A 14847-nucleotide genomic window follows, 5' to 3' on the forward strand; every position below is an offset into this window, starting at 1 on the left:
AACAAACAACTTCAGAATATTGTACTAGGGGAAAGACATATGATATATAGGGTCCTAAGGACAGCCCTGTGCAGTACAGAGATAAAAAGGTTTGCTCAAGTAGCAACAGACAATATATCAATATTAAGGTAAAAACCTCCCCAACCGGGTTATGTGGGGGGTACTGGTGTGCTGGGGTCCTTGCTGATCCCCCACCTCCCCGTGTATACGTATCAGGGAGGGGTGTAGCTATCCAGCACACAGGTGGGACAAGGAGAGCGGAATACAACTGGGTGAGTAGAGAAGTCCGAGGGGCAGAGCTATCAACCACCTCAGCTCCTGTGCAATACTACTCACAGCAGCTGCTCAATCGACATACTGGAAAACACATACTGTATATATTTGCACCCTATGTATGTGTTTCCCAGTATGTTGATTGAGCAGCTGCTGTGAGTAGTATTGCACAGGAGCTGAGGTGGTTGATAGCTCTGCCCCTCGGACTTATCTACTCACCCAGTTGTATTCCGCTTTCTTGTCCCACCTGTGTGCTGGATAGCTACACCCCTCCCTGATACGTATACACGGGGAGGTGGGGGATCAGCAAGGACCCCAGCACACCAGTACCCCCCACATAACGCGGTTGGGGAGGTTTTTACTTTAATATTGATATATTGCCTGTTGCTACTCGAGCAAACATTTGTATCTCTGTACTGCACAGGGTTGTCCTTAGAAACCGTCACTTGCATTCCTGATGTTTAACTTTTTCAGGCTGAGAAAGAAAAAAAGGAACACAGCCTAGTTATTTGTGTGCTAGGCACTGTACATACCCATGTCTATCTCATGATGTCATTTGTCACCTCGGTTGTCCTTTAGGCTGCTTTCACAGTGGGACATTACAGGTGCACGTTAGTGCAGCCTGTAACGCATCCCAACTCACAGCAATGATTACTCAATGGGCTGTTCACAGTGCCCACGTTGTGTTACATTGTAACGCAGCACGTAAGTTGAAAGTGCTGCATGCTGTGCGTTATGCGCGGCTAAGCCGCGTTAGACTGTGCGCACATGCTCAGTAGTGTTGGAGGAGGAGGTTTTCCCTCCTCCTCCTCTGCCAGGCACATGGCTAATTAATATTCACTGCACGGTGTGACGTGCAGTGTTTACTTCCTGGAGCGGCCGCTCTGTGCGGCGATTGGCTGGCGGGACCACGTGATGCCGCATGCATCCAAGAGTACGCATCACGGCATCACGGACGCCAGAGTGAGCTGCACAACGTGGCTCACTGTGACGTCCACATCAGAGAGCACCAGGCGTTGCGTTAGGGGCACGTTATGCGACCATAACGTCCCTAAAATGCAACGTCTTGGTTTGAAAGTAGCCTAAATCGTCAAGAAGCAGGAAAAAAGGGCGCAGAAGCCCTTTCAGAAAACAGCACCGTGAATTTATCGGGCACAAAAATGTTGCATTCTTGACGCTAATAAGGCGCCTCGGGGCACCAATATGTACATTACATGCCGCATATCGCGATCGCGGCTCTGTGGCAAAGGGGGGGGGGGGGGTTACAGTTTAAGGTGAATTTAGGGTTAGGCGACACAATGGGCGGGGGGGGTCTTATGCTGGGAATACAAAGTATGTTTGTATTGCTCGATTATGCCGCTGGATCGATTCCCGCACGTCCCCTCGGGCGCTGCTCTTATCTTCTGTTCGTTTTCCTTATCTTTTTCCATTGTTCCGCCTGCAGTATCGAGCGCGGAATCGATCCGGCCGGTGATCGGACATGTCGGAATGTATCAATCGAGCCATTTAATGTGTATTCCCAGCATAAGGGTTAGGCACCACCAGGGGAGGTTTCTGTATGAGAGTAGGGTTCATTTTAGCCATAGTAAAATATCAGTAAATAGTACAGTACAGTAAATATTACTGATATTTTACTATCTACTACATAACAGCAATACAGATACACATTTATTCTACATTTACTGCTGATTACTCACCTGTTCTGCCCTCTGTAACACTGTCCTCCTCTTTACTTGTCCCCATCATGTCTCCCTCCTCCACAGACTGCTGATCACTCCTCACATATGTCTCTTCTTCTTCCTCTTTATTTGCTCTCATGTCTCCCTCCTCCATAGACTGCTGATCACTCCTCACATATGTCTCTTCTTCTTCATCTTTATTTGCCCTCATCATGTCACCCTTCTCCATAGACTGCTGATCACGTCTCACATATATCTCTTCTTCCTCTTCAATTGTCTTCATCATGTCACCCTCCTTCATAGACTTCTGATCACTCCTCACACATGTTTCTTCTTCCTCTTTAATTATCCTCATCCTGTCACCCTCCTCCACAGACTGCTGATCACTCCTCACATACGTCTCTTCTTCTTCCTCTTTACATGTCCTCATCATGTCACCCTCCTCCATAGACTGCTGATCACTCCTCACATACGTCTGTTCTTCCTCCTCTTCAATTGTCCCCATCATGTCACCCTTCTCTATAGACTGCTGATCACTCCTCACATATGTCTCTTTTTCTTCCTCTTTAACCACAGCACTTCCATGTATAAGTTCTCCACCCTAAGTGCATAAAGTGAGAGATAATTTAAAATGTGAACACATATAACACCATATGCAGGCGGAAACAATGTCACACACCAGAAGTCTCTGGGGACCCTCAGCCACACCTACCTGATAATCATGAAAGATGGTGTGATTTTCTTGTGGACAATCCTGGGAATATAGAGGACCTGTACATCTCTCTGGTGGGTTTCTGTTACTGGATACATCTGTAGGAAACACACACTGACTGAATTAATTGGCCTTGATTCACAAAGCCGCACTAATACATAGCAGGACCGTGCTATGCATTTAGCACACAATGTGATGCATGTGAAGGTGTCCACGCGGAAAGATTTCTGTCCGCGCGATCAGGAGGGTTGTTACACGGTAGTGCGCGCATTGCCGCATGACAACCCTCCTGATCGCGCCGACGTAAATCTTTCCACGCGGAAACCTTCACGCACATCACATTGCGTGCTAAATGCATAGCACGGTCCTACTATGTATTAGCATGGCTTTGTGAATCAAGTCCATTGTTTCTATGTGTATCAGATAATGGGGGGATGGAGGGGACCCTCCATACTGCTCGCTCCTTTACAAGAAATGAAAGTCTCCTCTTACCCGGTGATGTGAGGGGCGGCTGATTCTCCATCATGGCGTCCTTGTAGAGGTCCTGGTGTCCTTCTCTATACTGCCACTCCTGCATGGAGAAATAGACAGTGACATCCTGACATCTTATAGGAACCTGACACACACAATAGTACAGTCACCACCCAGACACACCCCTTGCTGTTACTGGATAATGTCCCATAATTCCCAGCACCGCTCACCTTTCCTGTCAGCAGCTCCATCATCTTCCTGATGACTTCCAGAATCTTCCACTTGTTGTGTCCCTCAGATATCAGGGAGTGAGGTGGGGGCACCGTGATGATCACATGATCACCAAACTTCACTGGAGGAAAACTCTGTATAGAAAGATCAACAGTAAGATTACATGCCCTCCCAGAATCCTTTTCACCTCTCCAGTCAGTTAAGTGCAGGGCCAGTACAAGGTTATCTAGCACTAGAGGCGGAGATTCCAATTGGCCCATTCCACCACCAAATGCACCCCCACAGTATAGGTAGCATATGTGCCCCTAGTATCAGGCAGTCCCCTTATAAGTAGCCAAATGTTTTTCCAAGCATTAGGTAACCCCTTCCCATGTTTAGATAGCCAAATGTGCCTCCAGTATTAGGCAACCTTCCACTATAGCAATCCAAACGAGCCCCCATTATTAGGCAGCCCCCCTTCCCAGTATAGGTATCCAGATAAGCCCCCAGTATTAGGCAGTCCACCTCCCAAGTTATATAGCCATATGTGCCACCAGTATTAGACAGCCCCCCCAAATGCTGAGTTGTGAGCAGAGCCTGCAGTGTTGCCTACTCACCTCACCAGCAACTCAGCTGTGTCAGACTCATAGCATCTCCTCTTCTCCCTCTAGGGATGAAAATAATAAGAGACACCACTAGAGGGAAACAGCCATGTCACAGGCTAGCAGCACCGGGTGCAGTGAGGAGCAGAAATAAAGACTCTGCATTGGCCGGGCAGGAGAGGAGGTTGGGGGGATTGGAGAGGACAAAGGTGAATCCTCAGGGCTGTGTGCTTAGAGGCTAATAAAGTCCCTGCCTGTCTTTACCAGGACCTAGCTGTGTGTTTTATTGCTAGAGATAGGAATGACATCATGTGACCTCCCAGAATCCTCCTCACCTCTCCGGTCAGCAGGTAGATGATCTCCAGGGTGAGGTTGAATATCCTCTCGGTCATGTGACTCTGGTCCTCATCCATCCTCAGTGATGTGGTCATGTGATCTGTACAGGATGCTGCTGCCTTTTAATAGATAAACGGGTGTATTATCTAGGCTGTACAGTTGTCAATAGTGACACTATCGGTACAAAATCCCCCCCCCCATTGCTGTCACTTGTGGGTGGTAGGGCCATGCAGAGTATTGCAGGAAAGCACAATAAGCTGGTTTATAGCTACCTGAGCATTATACTCACAGCGTGCTGCAGTCCTGTCCTCCCTCTGCCTCCTCTCCAGCTGGCCTTCTCGCCTCACATCCCCCTCCCACTGATACCATTTCTGTGATGTTACAGCAGTGCTGGTAGTGGTAGATAGATGAGGATATGAGGAGAGGCAGAGACTGAGGCTAATGGGAGCAGAGGACTGGAGCACACTGTGACAGCTAGCTATAAACCAATGTAAAGCCTTCCTGTTACTACTCAGCATGGAGGTGGGGTAAGTAATGGAATGTGGACATGGTTATACTGGGGGGGGGGGGGGGGAGGTGGCATTACTGGGGTGGGGGACATTGCATGTAGGAAGATGATGGCAATGCTGGGGGGCAACTCAGGGTGAACATGGCTATACTAGGAAAGAAATGGAATTACTGGGGTGTGGGACATTACTTACTGGAGAATAATGGCAATGTCGGGGGACACAGTAGGGACATGGCATTACTGGGGTGGGGGGACATCACATACTGGAGGATATTGGCAATGATGGGGGACACATGGCAATACTGGGGAAGAAATGGAATGACTGGGGTGGGGGACATTACATACTGGGGGATAATGGCAATACAGGGGGACATCGATATACTGGGAAGTAAATGCCATTATTTGGGGGTGGAGGGTGGGCAGGGACATGACATACCAGAGGATAATGGTGATACTGGGGGAGACATGACTATACTTGGACAGATTGGCTTTGCTCTGTTATGTGTTATGATAGAGAACAGAGGCGCCAAAAGGATAAAAACAATATTTAAAAGTTTTAAAATTATTGCTTAGGAGGCAGTGGTGGACTCACCTCCCACAAGCAGACACAACAACTGTGTATTCACAAAAGGGAAATTTATTGGTATACTCCAAATAGGTCTGTTATGTGACTGGTCTGAATTATGACGCGTAAAGTAAGATGCCAACCAAAATCCATAGCACATGTAGGGCAGACATCTAGAAAACTGGCTAACAACAAGTCACAGCAGTTATATAAAAGTCTCTTGTATGGCAATTACTTCAAGGGGGAGGATCAGGATAGTGACAGGTGTACTATGACCTCCTCTGTAACAAAGTATGGCCACCCCGACCTCAATATCTTAAATATATAATTTAAAAACAAACAAACACACAATCACCTCTTCCAACAATGTCTCCTCGTCTTGCTATGTATCATCACTTCCTGTGCTACATCACTTCCTTTTTTTTTGTTTGATTTCTTCCTCTGTGCGTTCCACCTGGGAGAGGCGAGATTACCATCTTGTGGTGAATTGGCTAACTGCAGACTGTTTGTGGAATCACCTGCACCCAACCATAAGGCAGCCATCAGAGGCAAGAAAATGAAATCAAATAGTTTAAAAAGAGGAGGAAGAGATGAAAGCACCTTTTCTCACAGAAAACCCTGAAGAATTAGATAAATAATACATTTTTAAATATGTTGGTGTAGGAGTTAGTGCTTTCGCCCCGCAGGGCTGGCCTGTGTCCCCAGTTCGTATCACAGTCAGGGCACTATCTGCATGGAGTATGTATGCCATTCCTGTGTCTGTGTGGGTTTCCTCCATGCACTCAGCTTTCCTCTCACATCCCCAAAACATACATATACAGCAAGTTAATTGGCTTCCCCCTAAAGTGGCCCTAGACTACGATACATACACTACATGATACATACATAGACATATAACTATGGTAGGGATTAGATTGTGAGCAGGGCCGGGTTTTTGGAAAGGCCAAAAAAAAGGCTGTGGCCTAGGGCGCTGAAAAAAGCAGAAGGTTAGAAGGGCGGAGACTTAGGCAGAGATAAGAGGCTGTTTGTTGAAATAAATAGGAATCGCAGTAGGTATTTTCCACTACTGCGATTCGATTTTTACAAAAGTGGAGCGATTTTTACCGTGATTTTGCTATGCAATGCATTGCATAGCAAAATTGTGATCGCAATCACAGGAAAAAATTGCCACTTGCATAATCGCAATCGCTAGCGTTTAGCGCAAGTGATTGCTAGTGGAAAAGAGCCCTAACAGAAAAAACAATCCATTATTTTTCAGAGAGAAAACATACTCACATATACAGGAGTCACTTAAACAGGCGTTTCCTCCTGCAAATCAGTGATCCCTTGTCAGGTTGTTGGATAGAATGCTAATGAGTGGGTTCAGGTGGGGGGAGGGGGGCTCGGAGGCAGGGCAGTGGGCACTCAAAAGTACAAATCCAGCCCTGATTGTGAGCCCCTCTGAAGGGCAGTTATGTGACAAAACAATATACTCTGTACAGCATTGCAGAAGATGTCAGCGCTATACAATAACACTAAATAATAATAAAATAATGTTCTAAAAAAACACTCACAGAATGTACTGTATTTCATCAGGCAAATATCCAGAGCAACATCTCAAAAAAGAGCTGGAAGCTATATATATGCTGATAGAGCGGTTGCAATCTATAGAGGCAATGAATGTGGAGTGGGGGCTTTATATGCTAATGCTAACAAAAGCCCTGCACCGTCTGTGTATGTATTTGCAGCCACAAATTGCTTTTTATAATGACCCTGCCCGTAAGACTAGGATCAGGAAAGGTAAAAGGGGAGGGGGTGTGGCCACTTAGACGAGCACTTCGCCGAAGTACTCCTGGATTGGCGGAAGCACACTAGAGGGAACATCATAGCCTTTGATGATTGGCGGCTGCGGCTGAAGACGCCCACCAAGCGCAAGGTGATTGGAGGATATGCGGCTGCACACTCGTTCTGCCTTTGCTGTCAGTTCCTATGGTATGTGCTGATATAGGTGGATCTGTCCCTGCACTCCAACCCAGGCTGCCTTTTCTGAATGACGATTGGTGGAGATACGTCCGGAGGGTTGTGATACAAGTCTGAAGAGTCTGTGTGATTGACTGGCTGTTAGGTAAGAAACACATTAGCAAGCTAGTCAGTAGGTAGAGAGGACATATTTTGCATCTTTTAGTAGTGACAGACCATTCTCCATAGAAAACCGTTGACAAAATAGAGGTTACTACGAGTTATGTAAACATGTTGTTTGCGCCGCTATCACGCAGCGAGCACGAGAGATGAATCATACTTTCACGTTGTGGATAGGCTGAAAGGCGAACACACCCAATCAAAGCAAGTACTGAGCATGCGTGGCACGTGATATGGTTATATAACATTGTGTTGCAATAAGCGCGTAACCCTGAATTAACTGTTTCAGGGACGGCACGACTTAACCAGAACTAGTCCTGTTCATGAGAATATTGACTATAAGTCATCCAATCATAGCAAGGCTCATGCCTGTGCATCCCCAGGATGCAATAGGGAAAATGGGTGGAGCTATGAGTATAAGAAAGAGAGATTTCCCTTGCTCTGATGGGACTCTCCACTACTGACGAGTTGTGTGATGTTGTGTATGCGCTGCCTCCTGACGATCGCTGGTCCCCCGATACGGAGTGATGATGCAATATCCGGTAATGTATTGATTCTTTACTCTATTACTTATCCATGATTCACTGCTATACCTGTAAATAATGTAAATAATTGAATAAATATCCTAATACAGTGTGAAGTCGTAAGCTATGTATTTACCTAGTCTGTGTGCTAGTGTGAGTCGAGTGTGAGGCCTTAGCAACGCCAAAAACATAGCATTACATAAATGGCGACGAGGATGACTTTTGACCTCTGAAATATATTGCCTATGATTCTGTGGGTCTCTGGGTGTAATTTTGCAAAATTTGGCATTTTGCCAGTTAGTGGGGCAATTAATATAAATCTTTGTAAAATTGCCCCTGTATGGTATATTGACTTGATACTTGACATGTATATATCTTAGGACAGATTACAGGTGTGGGCAAAGTTTGGAGTCAGTAGCTCCTCCCACTTAGTTTCAAGTCAAGATATCTTTTGAACTAAGCAAAATTTACCTGTGGGAAGTTTGACCATTGGTGTCTAGAAGTTGAGGGGCACCTCTGGTCAAAGCCACGTCCAGTTGGCAGTGTGCCAAAAGTAAGGCAATATGTTTAAGAAAAAGGCCAAATGCCTAAAAGAACCTGCGGAGATCCCCGGCTGGACCGAGTCTCCGTATAATATTATAGCAGTGGAATTAGCTAGCCATGGGTTGGCAGAATCATGGGATAAGCAGTTAAAAGAATCAGAACCGGTTGATTTAGTTCAAGTACTTGAAAAACTCCCTGCCAAGGTAGGTGATGCAGTTACCCTAGCTAGAAGGAGCTGGGTGTTGGCCTCTGCATATCGTGGTGTGCACAAGCGATTGCAGAAGGCGTTCCAGGATCAAGAAAAGGCGGAACAGGCTCAACTTGAGGTTGAGGGACGCTGCCTGATGCTGGAATATAGTGGTTCCCCGTTAAAGCGGGTGATGTTGTTGCTCTCTCTAGATGTAGATAAGACTCTAGGGGGGGTTCCCCGTTGAAGCGGGTGATGTTGTTGCTCTCTCTAGATGTAGATAAGACTCTAGAGGGGGGCCCTGTTAAGGCGGGGCATGATGTCGCTCTCAGGCGGCATAGTGGGATGTTGTTGACAGCTTATAGAAAGCTTCAACAAAGATTGTGTAGGTTGAAAGAATCAGAATCCCTCAATGTTGTTACTTTACTTGAGGGTATTCCTGTTGGAAAAAGGCTAGTCCTGTTAGAAAAAGGAACTAGAGTAGGATGACAGAGTGATAGTTGCACAAGTGTCATCACAGGCAGCTGCAGATAAATACCAACATGTAACAGAATCTGCAGCTGGTAAAATAAATGTACTGGAGGAAGTAGCTGGGGAAGAGGCTCCTGTGATGACACATTTTGGATTGTTATCAGTGGAGCAGGGAGCTTCTGTAAATAAAAGGAAGCCAAACTCTGCCACTGATCATTGCACAAGAAATAGGACAATGTGCATTGAACTGGAATTGGAAGTGTTTAGCACAAATGTATTTTGTTCCATTTGAAAAGATTAGGAATAGCTGGGAACTTTCTTTAGGTTGTTACTGCTGTTTTTGTCCCTCTTAAGGAAAACCCCATATTTTTAATGATAAAATATGGATGGGAAAAAGGGGCAGAGAGTAACCTGACAGTGAATCTCAGCTTTTACTACTACGGTTTTTAATACAGTCTGTGTCTTTGTTGGTAGATTTCGGAGTATAATCTTGGAGTGCTGTGTTTAAACTTGTAAAGCAAATTCCTTAAAGTGACAGTATCTGACTGCACTGGCAGAATTGAAATGGTAATATAATCTGGACAAGACAGGTGGGTTAACATTGTTGTTTCTAGTGAATGTTTTATATGGTGAATCCGTTATAGCGAGTCCTGATTAATCGTGTATTCATATGTCTGGTTTTTGTTTAATTGAATGCATAGAGGAATGTTTTTTAAAAAAATGCATTTGTGCACGGGAGGTGAGTGCTCCTAGGGAATGTGTGTGAGCCAGTGAGTGTTTGAGATGCTGCTCTCCTCAACTGGGGGTGCTTGGCAAGCATTATTTTTTTTCATTCAGGAGTACATGCTGTAAAAAAAAAATATTGACCTTTAACTCTTACTTCATGGGATATGCGTCTTGTTTGATAAAATAAATGGTTAAAGAGGTGAGAAATAGTAAAGCAACTTTCTTGTGTGTGTGTGCGTTGTGTGTTTGGTGCAGCACTGTGCGTTGTGCTGGGTTTTGCTAGAACTTCCAAATCCCTGCAAATGCTCATTTTTTTTTTTTTTTTGGGTTACAGGGTTAAATGTGATTATGGTGTCACGGTGACATCTCTGCCAGCAATTTTTCCCCTGGTTTCTAGCTATAATTGTGCAGGAGTGAAATTGTTTACCTGTTGAGCTAAGAAAGCTAGATTAGATGAGACCGTGTGAAAGAAATAGAATTGTGAAGTCTATTATGGCAATGTAGAATGAAAATATTGCGTAATTAGACTGGAAAACCTTTTTATATAATATGCCTGTGTCTCTGCGTCTATTCAGAGTTTTGTTTTGTTTTTTTTTAGCACTGCACATGTGCAGGGAGGGGCGCAGAAACACAGGGGAAAAGTTGAGGGAGGATAGGGCCAGAGGCGGCCAGCGTGTGCGCAACGGTGTATGAGGGCACGCGCGTGGCGGGTGCATGTGCACAGCGGGCACATGCATGCGCAGCGAAAGGCCTAGCTTGTTTTTTTTTTTTAAACGGGCTAAGGTCATTAGTTACTAAATGAGATTTGTTTGTCTTGCAGAGAAATGTCTGGTTTCTCTAGGGTTGAATGTTGTACTGATTAGCTGAATGGCGTGAAGTGGCAGAATGTGTTGATGATGAAGTGTGAATTGAGTTGTTTCTAATGAATTGTATGAAGTTTGCTTTGAGACCTTACTGATATAGTGTATTATATGTTTAAGAATACCTCTGTTAAAGATGCTAGAATGTATGCATATGCTAGTTTAGAATAATACAAACAAACTGTGAAGATAACAGATTTTTGTTTATACCAGAAACTAGCTGGTGGGGTGGTTAAAGTAGAAACGATTTCTTATTGAAAAATGCATAAGGATGCGGTAGCTCCATATAGGGGAAAACCTGTATCAGCTGGGTTGGATTTGCATGCTTTAGAAGTTGTTATCATTAACCCCTCACAGGTTACAACCATTCCCACAGGTATAGGATGTAAAATACCTGACTAACATTATGGGCAAATAGCTACCCAATTCAGTTTTGCTCAGAAAGGAGCTATAGTAATAGGAGGAGTAATTGACTCCGACTATCAAGAATAAATTAAAGTGATCATGATTAACCTGGGAAATAGTGAGTTAATTATTGGAAGAGGAGAGAGGATGGGTTAAAGTTTTTAGGGGAGGACACTGTGTATACACAGGCCAAAGAGTTGTATAGCCCAGGTTCTCCTGAGGGCCCTTTTACACTTAATGCGCTGGTATGCATTAGTAGTAGTACGCATACAATTTTGTTGTTGTTTGTTTTTTCTTGTTTTTTGTTGTTGTTGTTTTTTCCCCAATGGCAATGCACTGTGAAAAGATTTCAATGTTTTTTCAGTGTATGGTGTGAAAGAGGCCATAGGGGGACACGGACGCTGGACTGTACATCAGTTGTTATTTTTTGATTACAGTTAACAGCAGCTGATTAAGTGTAAAGGGACCCTAATTCCTTTATTTGTAGAGAGGGAAGCCCATCAGTAAAGGGTGATGAATATTTTGGTTCTACTAATACAGTAAATGTTGGAGCTAAAATGTGGGTCAGAATCCCCAAGGACCGCCTCCTCCAGCAGATGTGATTGCAGTAGGCAAGGACCGAACTCTGCTGGAGGCCAGAACAGGAAAAGTGGGAATATATCCTACAGGAAAAAATGTTATTTGCAAGAATAAGTCACACTTGTTTGGGTTTTTTGCAGATTGATCTCCATGTCTATGGCATTGTCCTTGGAATCCTTGGTATCGTGTGGTTGGAAAGCTGTGGCGTTAATGCATGGACTTCAGGTAGTCGAGTAACCGATACAGGGGATCCACGGTGACTTTCGTGTGGGGAAATAAAACCAAGAGTTGTCTACAGAGAAACTTTACCGGTAATGCTAGGCAAGCATGTGACGTTCTCAATGTTACTTTCAATGGACCATGTCTCGGTGGGGCCTACTTTGATATTTGTGGATATGATGGATGCTAAAGTGGACCCTGGGCATATAAAGAGACTACCTTCCACTTGTGTAAAGGTGGGGCAACATGCCTAAAAGACTGTGATTCATGCTAAAATCACGTTTCCAGCTGCCATAAACTGTTCTAAACCACACCAAATACGGAGAGAGTGGTATGACACTTTGTTAGATGGATATGGGACATTGACTGGAACTCTTAATAGTTTTGATATTGAAACATTAGCAAATAGATTGCATAACGTTGGAAGTAAAATAAATGATGTTTTAAAATTACAAGCTAAATGGATGCCAACTATATGGGCGCCATTTAAAATTACAAGCTAAAATAGATGACGATTTGCTTGGCTTAATTAACGCAAGTGCCTCTGTTATGTATGAAACAGATGTTAATATAACTAGAATTGTAAACTGGACTATCTGTTCCATGCAAACCTTACAACAGCAACAACAGAAAGAGTTATTTCAAACTATGTTGTTGACTGGAAATGAGGAGGTTTGGAGGACCGTGTTCAGTTCCATGATAAGAACTGATCACTGGATAGATATCAAAGCACCTAAAGTGATGTGCAATGATACATTTTGCATGGGACAATTGACACTTTACAATGTTACTAAAAGTGGTATAATGTGTAAGTATGTTATTTTGCCATTATTAATTGGGCCAGAAGGTGATCAGCACTTCTGGGTACCTACGTTTTATGGACAGGTTATTGATGACAGCAACAGAACAGATGATTTGACTTTTTGTGAGAATACTTTAAACAGTAAAATATGTAAGTTACAGTCTACTGCATATGAACCTTGTTTGTTACAGAACACTGTAAACAAATGTGGGTGGACCATAATGCCTATAACATACCGCTGGATGGTGGAAATAACACCTCAAGTGGTATGTGTAGTGACTGATCGTCCGGTGGTCCCTAAAATGAGGGTGCCTTTTGCAGGATGCATACACAATATCACTGTATTCCAATGGGAAAATGAAACTTTTATGTTAATGCCTGATATAGCGTTAACTACAAAGGTTTCCTGGCAAGGCCAAGGTTTGGAAGTTCCCAATTGGGTTCTAAACCTGACTAAACTAAAGCGGATTGTTGAAAAATCTAATGAAGTGAAAAGTGCTACTAAAAAGTTGAATAGAAGTATAATCGTACACCAGCTCAGTACTACCGTGATTGCAAATAAAATTGTTAAAGTGGGCTCTGCCATAGCAGATGCCACCTCCCACCATTGGTGGGATGTATTTATGGGTTATTCGCCATCAGCAGAAACAATGATGAAGTGGATGGTTCATCCCCTTTTGATTGTAATGATTGTTATAGTTATCCTATCCATATGGAACTGGTATGTGGCATATGGAATCTGTTGTAAGAAGGAAAAAGTTGTCATGGTTTCATATGTTAATGGTCATCACTAAGGACCGAATGTGATACAAGTCTGAAGAGTCTGTGTGATTGACTGGCTGTTAGGTAAGAAACACATTAGCAAGCTAGTCAGTAGGTAGAGAGGACATATTTTGCATCTTTTAGTAGTGACAGACCATTCTCCATAGAAAACCGTTGACAAAATAGAGGTTACTACGAGTTATGTAAACATGTTGTTTGCGCCGCTATCACACAGCGAGCACGAGAGATGAATCATACTTCCACGTTGGGGATAGGCTGAAAGGCGAACACACCCAATCAAAGCAAGTACTGAGCATGCGTGGCACGTGATATGGTTATATAACATTGTGTTGCAATAAGCGCGTAACCCTGAATTAACTGTTTCAGGGACGGCACGACTTAACCAGAACTAGTCCTGTTCATGAGAATATTGACTATAAGTCATCCAATCATAGCAAGGCTCATGCCTGTGCATCCCCAGGATGCAATAGGGAAAATGGGTGGAGCTATGAGTATAAGAGAGAGAGATTTCCCTTGCTCTGATGGGACTCTCCACTACTGACGAGTTGTGTGATGTTGTGTATGCGCTGCCTCCTGACGATCGCTGGTCCCCCGATACGGAGTGATGATGCAATATCCGGTAATGTATTGATTCTTTACTCTATTACTTATCCATGATTCACTGCTATACCTGTAAATAATGTAAATAATTGAATAAATATCCTAATACAGTGTGAAGTCGTAAGCTATGTATTTACCTAGTCTGTGTGCTAGTGTGAGTCGAGTGTGAGGCCTTAGCAACGCCAAAAACATAGCATTACAAGGGTGGTTTATAGAACCCAATCAGAGGTCTCCTATGGATTCCAATGGGAGCAATAACGTGATTAAGCATTTTGTGTGAAGGAGCTTTCAAAGGCAAGGCATAAGAAAAGGTATTCATTTTTATAGACAAGTCATCAATAGAGACACAGTAGATCAGAGTGACATGCTCTCTTGCTCTAACAGCAGCCAAATTACCCTTCTGGCTGACTTCCTTTTATACTCTATGGGAAGGGGTGGGTCATATGCAGCATAAGTCCACCCCTACTTTGCTATCCCATTGGTCAGCTACCATTAATCACTGTACCATTTTCCCATTGGTTCTCTTATATCCGGCCATTATGTCTAAAAAGGAGCTTTAAAAGCCTAACACGTCTTTGAAAGTACCACAATATTATTCACTTGTCTATAAAGATGAATACCTTTTTTCCCTGGTAGCTTCCATGGCAGCATACTATGGGTTATGGTCCGCCCCC

The 14847-nt window shown here is 43.9% G+C and overlaps 1 protein-coding gene and 1 long non-coding RNA gene across 2 annotated transcripts in view; one reads left to right on the forward strand and one right to left on the reverse strand.

Annotated features, from left to right (window-relative positions):
- Positions 1–14847, reverse strand: part of LOC137537198 (uncharacterized) — a 107798-nt gene that overhangs the window by 15889 nt on the left and 77062 nt on the right. The window contains 5 exon segments of the mRNA XM_068259307.1: positions 1971–2553; positions 2665–2762; positions 3157–3235; positions 3366–3500; positions 4283–4402. Coding sequence (XP_068115408.1) covers positions 1971–2553; positions 2665–2762; positions 3157–3235; positions 3366–3500; positions 4283–4402 — 1015 coding nt within the window.
- Positions 7610–14286, forward strand: LOC137535441 (uncharacterized). The gene is made up of 2 exons (XR_011024401.1): positions 7610–8016; positions 9674–14286. It is a non-coding gene; the product is annotated as an uncharacterized lncRNA (long non-coding RNA).

Source organism: Hyperolius riggenbachi, chromosome 10, assembly GCF_040937935.1.
Source record: "Hyperolius riggenbachi isolate aHypRig1 chromosome 10, aHypRig1.pri, whole genome shotgun sequence".
Taxonomy (NCBI): domain Eukaryota; kingdom Metazoa; phylum Chordata; class Amphibia; order Anura; family Hyperoliidae; genus Hyperolius; species Hyperolius riggenbachi.